We start from the raw sequence: 16603 nt of genomic DNA, 5'->3' as shown, positions 1-16603 counted from the left end.
TAACAAACTGGAAGGTTTTACAATACTTGGGATTTGTTCTCTGTTTTGTGTGAGGTTTCTCTTCCTGGAATGAGATACTTATATCCCTTGTAATTGCTTCTGATTAATTTCACCCCAATTTGACTTGTAAATTGACTGTTAAGGTTTCTCCTGTAAGTTTTCTTCTAGCACCATGTCTGAATCATTGTTTATATTTCGTTATTGGTAACTTTACTAGTGTAGAAAGCATGCAATGAAAGACGGCTGTTCATTGTTTTATTATATAACTCCCTGCAATAGCCATAGAATTTGAAGAACAAAGACATTGTCCGAATTGCATTTCAGGTATAGTCAAAATTTTAAAACAATGTATAAATATGCCACTAAGGGCACTACAGAGTATAGAACACGAATGAGTAATAGCGACTACGCAAGCGGGCCATAGCAAATGACGACGTGAACATGATACAGCTTGCGTCATCTAGTAGCAGAATTTACAAAGGTTTAACAACATCTATATGAAATTAATATAATAGTGATTGACAAATTAACAGGATGTAAATCATAAAAGCAAGGGAGAGGAAAACAGTATTTAAGGGCCGAACAGGGAAGCGGATAACCAACATTAGCTATCAGACATCTTTAAGTAATGGCTTTAAGCCACTGAAAATTTTTTTATTATGCAACTGCAGTTGTTCATTTAATATGAGATCATCATTCAGAGAAAGATGTTTGAAGATCTGTAACTCTTCCAAAATGTTTAGTCTAAAACCTTTTCTTTAACAGTGCAAAATTCCGATGTCATGAATTTCCATAGGTTTGTGGCCTGTGATCAACAGGTGGTCGGCAAAGGTTGAGTTATGAATGTTAGAACCATTTTTCCCTAAAAGATGCTCCTTGTATCTTGCAGAGAAAGCATGACCTGTTTGGCCTATGTAATAGGCTTTACATGTGTCACAACAGATTTTATGGATACTTGAGTTCTGGAGGGGAGACGGTTCTGATTTTAAATTATGTATAAGGTTGCCACGAAAGCTGTTGTTAGTAGAAAAGGCTACGTTGCAGTTATATTTGTTCCTGAGTAATCGCTGAATCCTATAAAATACTGGCCCTATATACAGAATGGATAAATATTTTTTCTTTTCATAAACTTCATTATTAAAAGGAGTGCTGAGAGTAATAATTCTGGCTTTGGTCTTATTTCTGAAGATTTTATCTACTATAGTCAGCTTATATTCATTGTTAACTGCAATGGTTCTTAACAGATTTATCTCAGTTGCAAGATTTTCTGCGGACAGTGGTGTGGAAACAGCTCTATGGAAGGCTGAGTGAAAAAAGACTTTTTTATGGGATTCAGGATGCGTTGAAGAGGCTGGTACAGTGTGGTCCGTGTATGTTTCTTTCCGCTAAATGTTAAAGGACATTCTATCATCAGTTATCGTTGATGTTAAATCCAAGTAGTTCAACTGACGATGTTCATTTTCGCGCTCACATGTGAATGGAATTTTTTCATGCAGTTCACTGAAGATTTTAAACAGATACAATTCACCGGTTCTTCCTTTCTGCAGCTTCACGAAATCAAATGGTGATGGCACTTTTTGGCCGTACACTACCTCAAACAGAGACAAACCAGTATTCATATGGATTTTTGCATTGTATGCGCATACTATATGCTTCAAATACTTGTCCCACTGACAATGATGGAGAATCCACATAAAAACTCAGTATCTTCCTGATTGTTCTGTGTACCCGTTCTGTCCTTCCGTTTATCTGTGGATGCCATGCGTGCATCCTCAACTTCTTTACGTTCAGCAATTTCCACAGTTCCTTCATTAAATCCGACAAGAAGTTGGTCCCTTGGTCAGTAATTATTGTCTCTGGTACACCAAACTTCAAAATTCAGTTGTTTATTAATGCTTGCGCAACCATTGCTGCCTGTTGATTTGGCATAGCTCCCATCTCCACATACCTCGAAAAATGGTCTATTATTGTCAGAACGAGTCTGTTCCCCAATGGTGTTCGACTGAAAGGTCCTAACACATCAATTCCCAACATAGAAAATGGACATGTCGCTTCCAGCAGTCGTTGTAGCTGTATCCATTTCTGACTCAAATCTGCTCTCTGTGCACATGGTATACAATTTTTGACATACTGATTCACATCTACTTTCCTACCCCTCCACCAATATGTCTCTGCCACTTTCCTATTCATCGCTCTACTCCCACCATGACCAGATAACACATGATTATGTTAAAAGCTCATCTCTTAGCTTCGCTGGCACTACTACCCTTGGCCCTAACTATTTTTCAAAATCTTGAAACACAAGAACCGGAACTGATGATAACATTTCTTTCAGTTCGTCAAACGCTTTCTGACAATCTTCTGTCCACTCAAATTTGACACCCTTCCGTAACAATCGCGTCAATGGCTGTGCCAAATCTGCAAAACCCTTCACGAACGTTCGATAGAAATTGCAAATGCTGACAAATGATTGCACTTCCTTAACTGTTTTCGGCTCCCAAAAATCCCTTACAGCCTGTACCAACCTCAGATCTGTTCCTTACTGATGATATTACCTATATATTTCACTTCTTGCAATGCAAAATGACTCTTCTCCAGGCTCAGCGTCAAATGAGCTGCTTTTAACCCCATAAAGACTTCCCTTAACCGCTGTCTATGCTGCTCCATACTACTTGAAAACACTATAATGTCATCCAAATAGGCAAGACACTGCTGTGGTTTCAAACCCCTCAACACACTGTCTAACAACCTCTGAAACGTTGCTGGAGTGTTTTTCAAACCGAATGGCATTCTGATGTACTGATAATGGCCTCCAGGAGTAGAGAAAGCAGTTTTTGGATGATCCTCTGGAGCCACTTCTAATTGATGATAACCACTTGTCAAACCTTTTGTAAAAAAGTACTGGCACTGTCCTACGTGATCCAAAGTCTCCAATATTTTTGGAATGGGGTATGCGTCCGTTACTGTCTTATTATTAAGGTATCGGTAGTCACAACAGAATCCGTATTTCTTAGTTCCATCCATAGATTTTTTAGGCACAATGACAATGCCCGCTCCCCAGGAACTATTGCTATTCTCTATAATACCATCTGCAAGCTGCTGATCAATGAAATCCTCCACAATCAGCTGCAAATACCTCGGTATTCTGTATGGTTTATGGTAAACAGGTGCTTCGTTCCCTGTTGGTATCCTATCTTGAACTAATGGAGTAGCTGGTAACGGCCCCTGCAGAAAAAACAAATCCTTAAATTCCCACAACAATTCTTCCATATGCTCTTCTTCTCCTCCTTTCAAATGCTTAATTTTGTAACACAATGCAGTTCTATCAGCAGTTACTAGTTGATCGCTATTCCTACCTCTCGAACACCAGTCTTTGTCATCTGGTACATCCCAATTCGCTACTAAAACTCCTTCTCCCAAATTCACGTCTACAGTGCTAAAATTATCCACAATCATGGGGACTACACGCCTGTCGTTTCCCTCTTGTATGCGTACAATACTATGTTTCAGAAAACAACCTAATGGATCCAAAACTTCATTATCCTCCAATGGTTCAATAATACATACCGTACCCACAGGTAGATTTGACTCTACACTTATCCAAAGCGACTTCCCAGTGCCACTAGACACACACTCATGCCAATTAAGCCTTAATGCTAATGTACACAGCTCAGTTGGTTTGTTCATTACACTGGACGCCCCTCGTGACAGCTCTGCATCGACAACAGTTTCCCCTAGCTGAAATAACATTCCACCTAGTTCCACAGTTCGTTGTCCAAGGTCAATTTTGGCATGATGTTGATGCAAGAAATCTACTCCTAGGATCATGTCATAGCCCTCACTTACCCATAGTACTACCTTCATGCACACATAAAATTGGACTTTCTGTATGCGAAAGTCAACTGTCACTGATCCCTAAGGTGTGACCACTCCATGCAACCAATGACGTGGTGGTTCTAACTTCCTTCGTCCCATTACATTCCTGGTGTCCAACAAAATCTTAAACTTTTTAGTTCCTATGGATCCTACCACTGAACATTCCACCTCTGCATTTGTATTTGTAGCACTGAAATTAAACAGGAGCTCCCTTAGGTGGGTCTTGGGCCCCCTCTGCCGTTTAACGATTGTCCACCTTTACTAACTCCACTTCTCCATCCTCTATGCTGCTGATTTCCACCCCTTCCTCTGTTCCTCGGTGACTGGATACATTGCCTCTGCACATGTCCCGTACAACCACACTGATAACATTTTATACCCACTGTAAACACTGTTTGTCTGTCATGTACCCTCATTGCCACGTCTATTTCCTCACACCGGATTGCCAGCTGAATTGCCGAATACAAATCTTTTGGAGTCCCTTCATGCACTTTTCCGCAACATATGCGCTGGTAACCCCCTCAAAAATACATCAAGTGCCCTTTGCTCGGCCTCCTGCAACAGAACACCATTCGCTTCATCGCTCTGACCCAACTCGTAAGTATACTCATTTATTTCTCTTATTCTGTCCGCAAATTTCTGTCCCGTCTTCCCCTTCTAACAATACCACCACTTGCAAAGTAGGTTAGAAATCAGATTAATAATGTTGCTCACGCAGCATATGTTTGCTTTATTGGGCAACAACAAAGTTATTGACTGTGGATAGTATCGTCAGAATGGAAATAATGAAGTCACTGTAAAAAAGTCATTAATTTTGGTACTTATCTTGAATGGATTCCCATGTAAATTTTGTCGAATTTGTTATGGCTCATCTTGTTGATTGTAGGGTGATTCCACTTTGACTGCTAGAAGGTCCAGATTTGTATTTTAGCAATATTTGAAGACCTAACAAATGCGTTTTTCAGGAACTTCTTAATGATCAAACAATTCCAGATCAGAACAAAGGTATGGTAGAAATAATTTTTGACTTGGTGTTCACGATCCACATTTTTATTAAACTTCTTGTAAATTCTCATATACTTCTTCTTAATTGTCACATCATCAAGAAAACAGTTTTGTATCAATCTTCATATATTTAATTTCCACTTTAACCAAACACAAGACTTGACTGTTCTTTTACAAAGCGAAGTAATAACTTAACTTCTGCAATGTGAAACAAAGACTGCTCTGTGCGCATTCGCGCCAAAACAGTTACAAGTAAGTCAAAGATTATGACAGTCTCACAGAAATGAATACACACAAGAACCATATCACTGTAATATATCGATACATTGGAGTACCTATACATTAATAAAACCAAATGTGAATATTGTCACAAAAATATGTCTGTTACTTTGCAGAAAAGTAGTACGATGTTACTGGTATCGAGAACTGGAGTAGGAGTGCTGTAATGGTCACGTAAATAAAGAACCATTACACCCTGTCTCTTCGTCTTTGTACTCAACTTCTCCCTAAAGTACTGAGCACTATTCTGTTTCTTGAAGCTCTATAAAAGCCCCTCCTGCAACTGCTTAAACTGTCCTACCTTCCTTAAGGCCTGAGAACACCTTACATATGTCTTCGCTTCATCCGTTAATCTAATCTTGGCTACATGTAACAACTGTTCATCAGACCAACCAATCATCACAGCTGAAGTTTCCAAGTCCTCAACAAATGAACGCACATCCTTAGATGCCTTGCCAGAAAACGGAATAACAAACTCGTGGTAGCTGCATCAGTCTCCTGCTGCAACACCCTAGGCAACAATGACTGATCAGATGCAGTTTCCCGCTCACTCCTACATGTTAATTCACTTCTCAACTGCGTATTGTCCACTGTCAATTGTGCTACCTTTTCCAACAAAATCTGTACCACTTCTGGTTCTGACACACCTCTCATCCCTGACTCTGCCATTGTGTTGCTTTTGTTCCCAGTTAGTCCCATTTCAACCTATAAAATCCCACAGAAACAAAACATTTAACTACAAAAATAAACTGACTTCCTGCAGCTCAGTATCACATCTTACATTTTATGCGATGACGTAATAGGAGGAGATAAATAAAACATCATACTCAACCCAATACAAAAGTAATTAAATGCCATGAAAGAAAAAAAATCTTATTGCCCCAAACACACTAACACTTACTCTGAAAATGCAAAGAAAGAAAACGTCCAACACTCAAAAAGAAAAATTGGTCAACACTCACTATATTTTGCGACTGTAATGCAGGCGGTGGGCTCGAATGTCATCCTGTGGTGACAACACCCACTATAGTTGGCATGCGGTGGAGGAATGTAGGACATGGATTGAAACTTGTCAGGATGTGCTGTGTTAAAACTTGGCCGTGATCTTCAAGTATTTTATTATTCCTAGCTACACTGCCGTGTTCCCCTCTGTCTGCATCACAGGGTCCTGCAATGCCGAGCATGCCAGTTTGCTGTCTGCAAAACAGCTTGGCACGGAGGGGCTACACCAGCAACCTGTGCAATGTACTGCGGCGTGCCGGCAGTGTACAGCTGCAAAATTTTGACGGTGTCAGCGGCCTTCGTCCTTGTTGCCTCAGCTCCACTCGCTGGGAGCTGCAGGGCAGCCCGTTGTGTGCTTCTTCGCCATTGTGATTAACATCGCGGCGACAACAAGTGCCTGCGATCCGTCATTCAAATCTGTGGCCCTCACCTTGGGATGCCTCCGGCATGTGTTGGGAGCCAACAAGACTGCCCACAGTAGCGAGCTGTCAAGTTGCCTGCCGCAGGCTGGCTGTGGACCCCACGTTGGCCTCAGAGGGTTGAACCAGCGACCCTCCATGGACTGGAACATTGGCGCCCCATCTGCTGCTGCGTGTAGCCTGTGGTGTGACATGCCCCGCCATCTGGGAGAGCTGCCACACTTGAATGCCCTCATTAGGAAACCGGCACCTAATTATACATGGCTGTGCGCCTCTGTTTTGCTAACGCCCCGCTCTGAGTCACGTACTCATAAAACCTAGGTTGTGCCAGTCGGCCCCTTCTGCCTGTAACTTGCGCCATGTAAACCGCTGTGTTTACTCTTTTCAGCATTTTGACAGTCCTGTGACCTCCATTCTACTTCACAACCGCTGGTCGGTGTAACTTACTGTCAACAGGCCCGTGCCTGGCTGTAACTTGTTCACTCAAAACTATTGCACTGAATCTAACTTTCCTATCTTAAACGGTGGTGCCGCTACAATTGACCAAAGTGAATGGAAAAAAACAATATTGTCCGAATATGTTATATCTGCCCTTATTGTGAATACTTCTCTGTAAGTTGTATAAAATTATAACCAAATCTTATATATGTAACCCTGACACAGTCTGTCCAGTCGTGACTGGTAAATGATGCAGACCTAGTAATAAAGAAGGGCCACCAGTGTGCATTTATATTGTTCATGTGTAGTGTTGTTGCCAAGCCTGGTTAGGGTATATCAGGAGTGAACAGTGTCAGATGTTGATTGATCACTGTGGAGGACACTGAGATGCTGCTTACTCATGCAAGATGACATCACCGGTTCCAGACATAATTTGAAAGTGGTGTCATTGTGGGGTTTCCATTTGGCTAACTGGCCAAATCATGCAGTGTTCACATTTCTATGGCATTCAGACATTACAAGAGCCTGATTTTGGACTGCGTTGGAACATGAGGGCAGGCATTCTCATCATCAAAATTTGGGTCAGTCACATCTGAGCAACATAAGGGAGGATCACCATATTGTGTACCAAGCACATCTTAACCCCTACACTTGTGCACTAGCCATCAGAGAACAAGAAATGGACTCCCAGCAACATTCTGTGTCATTCTGCACCATGGGTCAAAGACGAGCAGCAACCAGACTATGAAATTTCATTCCATACATAGGCTGCCATTATCTCCACAACATAAACTGCTGTGTTTGGAATGGTGCCATTACATCGACTGATTATGAATGGTGTCGCATTGTGCTCAGCAGTGAATCATGGCTCTGCATTACACCAGATGTCAATTATCAGGGATAGGTCCCCTTCTTCTGACATTTTGTGGAGGCTCAGTGGTGTCATTCCTGGTGTCATGGTGTGGGAAGCCATTGGGTATGACTTCAGATCACAGCTGGTAGTGACTGAGGGAATCCTGATGGCACAGCAGTTTATTGTGGACATCCCGCATTCTAATTTGTAACCTCTGAAGCAACAAAGTTGTGATGGTAATTTTCTTAGGGCAGTGCTCACCCACATGTGGCATGTGTCTCTACAAACTGTCTGCAAGATGCTGAGGAACTTCCATGGTCAGCAAGATCCCCAGATGTGTCTAATAGAAGAATAGACCAGCTCAGATGTCAACTTTGTCCCAGTTCCAGTACTCATGATGTGAAGAACCAGTTAGAACAGTTACAGGGCATGGGACAGCTTGCCTCAGGAGAGGCTGCGACAGCTTTACGACATCTTTCTCAACTGAATAAGTGAATGCATCTTGGCCAGAGGAGGTGACTGTCATAGTGATAAGTGGGCTCATATTGCCAAGTTCTTCATAATTTTCACTCAATATTGTGATCTCTGAAATAACATCAGATACACTCTCAACTCACGATTTTTCATTTTGTTTCCTCCTCCTCTTCTGGGTGCTTGACTTTCTTTGTCTGGTGGCGTATTTCTTTCCCCGATGTTGTATTATTACTGATGATGGTGTAGCCTGTCTTGTACAGAATTGAATGAAATGTTCTCCCCCTTCCATGAGCTAGGCAGCAATGCAGGAACAGTATGTGGGACTAGATTCTGGCTGGTGATAGGAAAACTTTCCTATCTTGATGTAGATGGAAGGAGCAGAGATCCAGAGAGGAGCATAAAGAATGTGTAAATATATTTAAAAACCATCTTTAAATTTCATATAAGATGAAGCAACGTGAAATATAGCAAAAAATAAAAAAAGAAGGAAAGAAAGACAAGGTGAAAACAAGATGAGATCAGAGTCAAATAGAATTAAATAATGGGTTGATGAGTATATAAGGGTGTCTGTTGGTGGGTAAATATGAGTGAAGAGAAGGGACTGTTGTAAAAGGATCGGGTGAGGTCATTATGGAGCAAGCGTGAATAAGCGGAATGTGGGCAGCTGTTAGGGTACAGTGTGTGAGAATATATTTGTGATGGAGGCTACTCCAGCTTCATTCACGCCTTCTATCCATGTGCATAGTCATTTCCCTTTCTCTGCTTCTCGCCTACAGCTCACCGTCCTATCCAAGCCACATCCCTGCATGCTTAAATGTGTCCATCTGCTATTCAATTTTTACTCTGTGCAGTAGGTAGCAATTTATCCTTATATTTGTACTGTTATTTCAGCCCAGATTTCCCATTGTATAATCATAATAGTTTGGTAGACAAACAACAAAAAATTAATAATTTTATGAATACTAGAAAAAAACAAAATTTATAACTTCAGAAGTATAATAATTCATACACAAATAAAAAACTGACTCTTTTCAGTTGTATTGCTGCAACTTATTTAATCGAACTTAAAAGGTATTCGTTTTGGATACAAGTCTGCTTATATAACTGTAGCTGTAAAATCACTAAAATTACAATTTTAAAACTTAGCTAAAAACAGTGCTTATAAGAATTTAATTGATGAGAACACTTCAGTTATGAAACTGTTTTATAATCACAACATTTGTGATTTGGAACTGTTAGACCAACTGATAAGACATTTGTTAGGCGGCTTTGATCAAGCAAGTTCTGTACAAACAACTCTGTGTTATCTGTGGTATATCTTCCCTCACACATCAACAAATATAGTCTTTCATTTTTTTAATAATTGTAATAGAGTTAAAAGCAGTGGATAACCTATCAATCATTACACACCATCTGTCCAAAAAAGTTCCATGACTGATTTTATTCCTGGCGTATAGGCGACATCAGCACAGTAATTATGATGGCATCTTGACCAAACAGCTGTAAACAACAGATGTGCATTTGAACAATCGCTTTGACTCCCAACCAAAAATGACACATGGACACCTGCTGCAACTTTGTTGAAATATAAAATGTCAATAATTATTGGAAAAAATCATCACAGAACCAACCACAAATCTGCAGGAATTCACATGAAGGACCAGCAATTTGACAGCATAACCACTATTTAAGTCAATATGCAAAAAAAGGGACGTGTGGCCACAGGAGTGTGTATTTGGGTATCTGTGTGGTTGTGTATGTAACTTGTGTACTATTGTTAGAAAGAGAACTAATGCTCTTAAAGTTAGTGTGAATGCTGTTTTCTGTTATGCATTACTATGCTCCTTGCATCGATCCACTACAGTTGAGTGGTTGCCTTTCCCTTATTTTATGTGTTGCTCCATCCAGGAATTTCCATCATTGTTATTCAAGCCAGAGCAATGCACGAATTGAACAACATCCAAAAAACGGGCATGTCTGAAAGTTTCACATTGTTGTGTGACCATTCTGTGGATCATACTCAAGTGGGGGAGACTATGTTGAATACCTGAAGCATTAAAACCACCATCTTAATGTTTTTCTGTTTTTTGCTAATCCAGTTGTCAACATTTTTTGACTGACCCAGTACAAGCTTCAGTCATCAATGTTCTTCTCCCGTAATTCCATCACATTGAGTTATTGTTAAGAATCTCTGTTTGGAGTGTCAGACTTGCAAGTTATATTATTTTCCAGACTTTTAATTTAGTTGCACAACTGATAATACGGCTGCTGCTGCTCAAAATACCCCATCCACATTAACAGTTGTGTCAGTGACCTTGGTAATTGTAATAATAATTCAATTCCAGGCCCAATATGGAATGGACAATCAAGGGAACTTCAGAGAACAGAGTCTGACCAACATGCAGAAAGCTGTGTATGCAGGAGAAATGTCTGTTTCTGATTACTATGAGAGACAAATTGAACTTCGTGCAGCAGAAAGTAATGGGGTAGATGATGGTAGCTCTTGCACAAAAGGTATGTGTTTTGAATTGGTCTGTAGAAGTTGCTGTGAAATCAGTAATTTAGTTTTGTGTGTTTTGTAAAAAATATAATTGACGTATTGCATACACTGTACTTGCTTAAAAGACACTACATTTGTGTGGATTCTTCAAACTAACTTTTTTTAATCTATGAAATATAACCTGTTACATGCACCATATTTTTAAGTGATATTACACACATCAAAAAAAGTTTTGTATCACCCCAGTTCCCAAAACTCTTGAAGACAGACATTGACTGTGGATGTTGTATCCCAGACACAGTCGCTTTGACTGTTCAGAGATGTCACTAAACCTGCCCAAAGATGTAAACAACCATGCATGAATAGTGCCTATTAGATGGAGGGGTTCCAATAGTCAATCAGTTCCAGTCATTCCACCAGGAAGGAGGTACATGGCTTGTGTTGTTTGTAGTTCAACCATGCCTAGACGGTCAGTACTGTGGTTTGATCATGTCCGCCTTGTTACTTTGTACCAGGAAGGGCTCTCAACAAGGGAAGTGTCCAGGCGTCTGGGAGTGAACCAAAGCGATGTTGTTCAGATGTGGAGGAGATACAGAGAGACAGGACCTGTCAGTGACATGCCACACTTAGGTGGTCCAAGGGCCACTACTGCAGTGGATGACCCCTACCTACAGATCATGGCTCGGAGGAACCCTGATAGCAGCACCACCATGTTCAATAATGCTTTTTGTGCAGCCACAGGACATCATGTTAATACTCTAACTGTGCGCAGTAGGTTGCATGTTGCACAACTTCACTCTGGATGTCCATGGCGACGTCCATCTTTGCAACCAGGACACCATACAGCATGGTGCAGATGGGCACAACAACATGCTGAATGGTCTGCTCAGGATTGGCATCAGATTCTCTTCACAGATGAATGTCACATATGCCTTCAACCAGAAAATCGTTGGAGACGTGTTTGGAGGCAACCCAGTCAGGTTGAACACCGTAGACACACTGTCCAGTCAGTGCAGCAAGGTGGAGGTTGCCTGCTGTTTTTGGTTGGCATTATGTGGGGCCGACGTATGCCGCTGATGGTCACAGAAGGTGCTGTAATGGCTGTACGATACGTGAATGGCGTCCTCCGACCCATAGTGCAACCATATCAGAAGCATATTGGCAAAGCATTCATCTTCATGGACGACAATTCGCGCCCCCATCATGCACATCTTATGAATGACTTCCTTCAGGACAATGACATCGCTTGACTAGAGTGGTCAGCATGTTCTCCAGACATGAACCCTAGTGAACATGCCTGGGAGAGATTGAAAAGGGCTGTTTGTGGATGACATGACCCACCAACCCCTCTTAGGGATCTACGTTGAATCACTGTTGAGGAGTGGGACAATCTGGACCAACAATGCCTTGATGAACTTGTGGATAGTATGCCATGACGAATACGGGCATGTATCAGTGCAAAAGGACATGCTACTGGCTATTAGAGATACCAGTGTGTGCAGTGATCTGGAGCACCACCTCTGAATGTCTCACTGTAATGTGGTACAACATGCAATGTGTGGTTTTCATGAGCAATAAAAAGGGTAGAAATGATGTTTATGTTGATCTCTATTCCAATTCTAGTTCCGGAAAACTCAGAATCGAGGTGATGCAAAACTTTTTTTGATGTGTGTATGTTATACAGAGTTTCAATGACAGAAAGAATAAATAAAAAAGGAATACACTTACTTGGTACTTGGTACTCTTACTCTTGAGTGTTTTGTATGTGTTGGAGGGGGGGGATTTTAACTAGTTTCATGACCGAGCGAGGTGGCACAGTGATTAGCACACTGGACTCTCATTCGGGAGGATGACGGTTCAATCCCTTGCCTGGCCATCCTGATGTAGGTTTTCCATGATTTCCCTAAATTGCTTCAGGCAAATGCCGGGATGGTTCCTTTGAAAGGGGACGGCCAACTTCCTTCCCCATCTTTCCCTAATCCGATGAGACCGATGACCTTGCAGTGTGGTCTCTTCCTCCAAATCAACTCAACCCATGTTCCATGGATCATCTATATGACTAATGATGGGGAATGACTCAATTTACATTTACATTACACACTTATATGTAAATATGGCTATATGCTGACCATTTACAAGTGGTTTTATTCATTTATATTTTCATACAGATGTGAATTAGCAATTCCTACCCACCACCTTTTACACATTAGAAAAATAGAAATTCTTCTGCGGAATAGGAGTAGTTTTCAACAAGCAACTTTTTCAGTTAGTTTAACTTTTCTGTTTGTCAGACATTTTATAACATTGGGTAGGTAATTAAAAACTTAGTTTATCAGTATTGTGCACTCTTCTTCATGCTAAAGGAAACCTCAAAGTTGAGTAATGAATGTCATTTTTTCTCCTGTTATTTTAATAATGACATCATTTAGTGGTACTCAGACATGAGTGTTTCAATTTCAGAGGAAACCTTTTTATTTTAATCTAGTTCCATTATTCTCTTTTATTGCTCACTATTTATGTAACACATTCCTCTTAGTGTAAGCTTTAAGAAAAAAATATTGTTGTGTTTTATTAAAAAAAAAATCCAGTGTAAGTCCAGTGATTCATACGTGGATTATACATGCATAAAAAAGTGCAATATTGAGCTGACAACCAACTGTGTGACAATAAGTGTCATGTCCATTGTTTAAATGACTGCCATACAGCAACAGAATACCATTTCCATTGTTATCAGTCCACCTGTTCCAATTAAATCAAAAACAAAGTTTTCTGATGTTAATCAGCATGTAAGTGTCAACGAAGCAAGTTAAAAGAAATTTGTAAAAGAGATGATGGAGAAACAAAAGAAACATGTTGACATTGAAACAAAAATTAGAAATAATTGAAAGATATGGGAAGAGGGAAACTGCTACAAGACCAAGTGCTGATTGTGGTACTGGAATGCAAACTGTTTGGGATGTTGAAAAGAATAAGCTGTAAAGACAGGATTTAATCAAGAAATGTGAATCTAGTTCTTGACCACCTACATGAAAAAGCATGAAGACACATACATTTGATGAATTGGGTGCTGCTCTTTTGCAATGGTTTAGCCAAAAGAGAGTGGAAGTTGTCATTGTTTCAGGTGTGAGGTGGGGCAAAAAAGCTAAACTTTTCACGAAGCTCTAGGGTTAAAGGGAGAATTTAATGCCTCATCTGGATGGTTAAACAAATTCAAACATAGTCACTAGATTCACAAACTTACTGTGCAAGGAGAGTGGTTTAGATCAAATGTTGCAGCAGCAGCTAATTTCTTCTGGGAAGAGTTCCAGAAATTTGGAGGAAGAAGAGAATTTCACACCAGACCAAATTTATAATTCAGTTAAAACTAGTCCGTGTTCGAAATTCTACAAATCTGAACCCATGCTTTTAAGAGCGAAGTTTGTGCTCCTAGATATGTTGTCTATGGAACACATTACAACTTTGTGCTCAGCTAATGCTTCTGGGAACCATGAAGTGAAAATGAAACTGAGCATTCAAGAATGTCACAGCTAATAATCTCCCTGTACATTATTACAACCAGAAGGAGCATGGATGAATAGTGAAATGCTCAAAAACTGGTTACATACACATTTTGTGCCATGAATTTGACAATTTCTAGAAGAGAATGGAATGATGGTTCATCATAAAAGTTTTTACCTGCTAACTTTACTGCCATTATACAGGCAATGGGCCAATGCATAACCATATCGGTAAAATGATGCAACCAGGCTGGTTTACTGAGCATACTAGTTGATGAGGATGATTTGTTGGTGTTCTGGAAGAAGGGTCAGTTCTAGGTGCTATTCATGGGATTTTTGATGCCTAGTAGGAAGTCAAGCCATGTACAGTAGTTTGATCAAGGAGCAAAATTCTTCCAGATATAGAAGAGAGTGATTCTCAAGGTGTCAGTGATGATGAAATAACAACTGTACAAGTATTGGATCTAGCAGCATGTTTAATTGGTTTTGAAGATGTCAATGAAGAAAACTTGAATGAGTAGCTGAAGGTAGAGGCCTGTGAACCCGGCTTCCAGTGCATGAGTGATGCTGAAATTGTGATTGCTGATTCACATTAAAAGAAAGAAGAGAACACTGAATTTGACAGTGGGAATGAAGACAATGACGTTGTCAGTCAATGTACTGCATTGCAATGTGTTGATACCCTTTAGATCTTATGGGCCAGAAGAGGTTTCAATACAATGAAACAAGCATTGCAGACTATTTTAAGAAATAAAAATGCGTACAGTACCTATTCACAGAATTTGGATTAACTCTTAAACAAAGAATTCATCTTTGAAAACATCTCAGTTATTCATGATTTTCATTTGTTCCTCCATCTATTCCCCCACATTACCCCAATTAACAGGGACTATACTGAAGTCTCGTTTTCTGTTCACAAGGAAAACATACATGTATCAAGCATATGTTCTTCTGACTTTATACTGAAGTCTCGTTTTCTGTTCACAAGGAAAACATACATGTATCAAGCATATGTTCTTCTGACTTTATAGTAGGCATAAATCTCATTAATTCAAGCACTCAGGGAAAGAAATAGTGGCAAAGGATGAGCTAATGACAATGGAGGAAAACACATAAACACGTTTCATTTTCTTAATAGGTACGATTAATATGACCTGCAAGTTCTGTTTTGAAGTATTGTAAATACTAAAATAATATGATCACATTGATGGTTAGCTATCACAATTCACTATAAATAAATTGATTAGCAAAATTGATATGGTTGTAATGATGAGGAAAACCTGAAAAAAGATAAGTTACAAGTTTTTGCAATCTAACAGCTTTCAATATTACTAACAGAAATGAGCATACAAACAAAAAAAATCACATTCAGTTTGAATTTAAGACCTTTCCTCTAAAAAAATAAAAGTATGGAAATGTTCATGTTTTTCCCACAGTTTGCATAAATTTATTTCCAAATAAACCTCTCCTAAAAAGGGCTACAATCTTGTGGTTAATTTGTCAGCCATAAACAGTTACCATATAAAAACTGTGGACACGATGATTATTCATTATGTTCAAAGAAATAGAAAGAATATCTGACATAACTCTCTGTCGATAACAAAGACACACTGCGAAACCAGCGGTTCATTTTCTATTTCTTGCTCAGCTACTTGCACGCGAGCTGATGTAAACACAACAGTAGACCCCCCCCCCCCCCCCCCCGTGCCTTTTTATAGCGGTTGCTCCAGGAATCAGAAATCCCTTTTGATGGGGTGGGTTGGGGGGGGGGGGGGGTGCCAGCAGCTGGCAGATCAGTGATGGCCTGTGGAGTTTCCAGGAAAGCTGCAGTGTTACTTGGCATTGTAGGTTCAGTGCAGGCTGGTGGAAAACTGATAGGACAGTGCTGTGGAGGTTCCTTCTTGTAGAGGTGTACAGGCTTTAGATGATCTGTGGAGGCTGTTTTCTGTCTGTTGTTCAGGTCAGTATTGAAAGTGTTCTCCTCTTTCAAATGCTCCCTGCTGGGACCAGTATGCAGTGGGTGCATGGAATCGACTCTGAATCATACATGTGATGCTGTAAGCAGATCCTTATGGATGAAACCCTTTCTCTCTTCATGACTGACAAGTGGGGCTGGATGCAGCTATAGCATCTGGGAGCTGAACTGTCTTGCGAACTGTGTCACTGTCTCTTACTGATACACTGAGTTCACCTGACACTCACAACTGTTCACCATAGATTGCAGAGCCTCCTTTACTGATGTGAGCAGGCATAACAATAC

The 16603-nt window shown here is 40.3% G+C and overlaps 1 protein-coding gene across 1 annotated transcript in view; it reads left to right on the top strand.

Annotated features, from left to right (window-relative positions):
* The window catches only part of LOC124777179 (zinc finger-containing ubiquitin peptidase 1-like), a 176516-nt gene that overhangs the window by 24135 nt on the left and 135778 nt on the right, over positions 1-16603 (top strand). The window contains 1 exon segment of the mRNA XM_047252490.1: positions 10692-10860. Within this exon segment, the coding sequence (XP_047108446.1) occupies positions 10692-10860 (169 nt within the window).

The sequence above is a fragment of the Schistocerca piceifrons genome, chromosome 2, assembly GCF_021461385.2.
Source record: "Schistocerca piceifrons isolate TAMUIC-IGC-003096 chromosome 2, iqSchPice1.1, whole genome shotgun sequence".
Classification (NCBI taxonomy): Eukaryota; Metazoa; Arthropoda; class Insecta; order Orthoptera; family Acrididae; genus Schistocerca; species Schistocerca piceifrons.
This window is presented reverse-complemented; position numbering and strand designations above follow the sequence as displayed.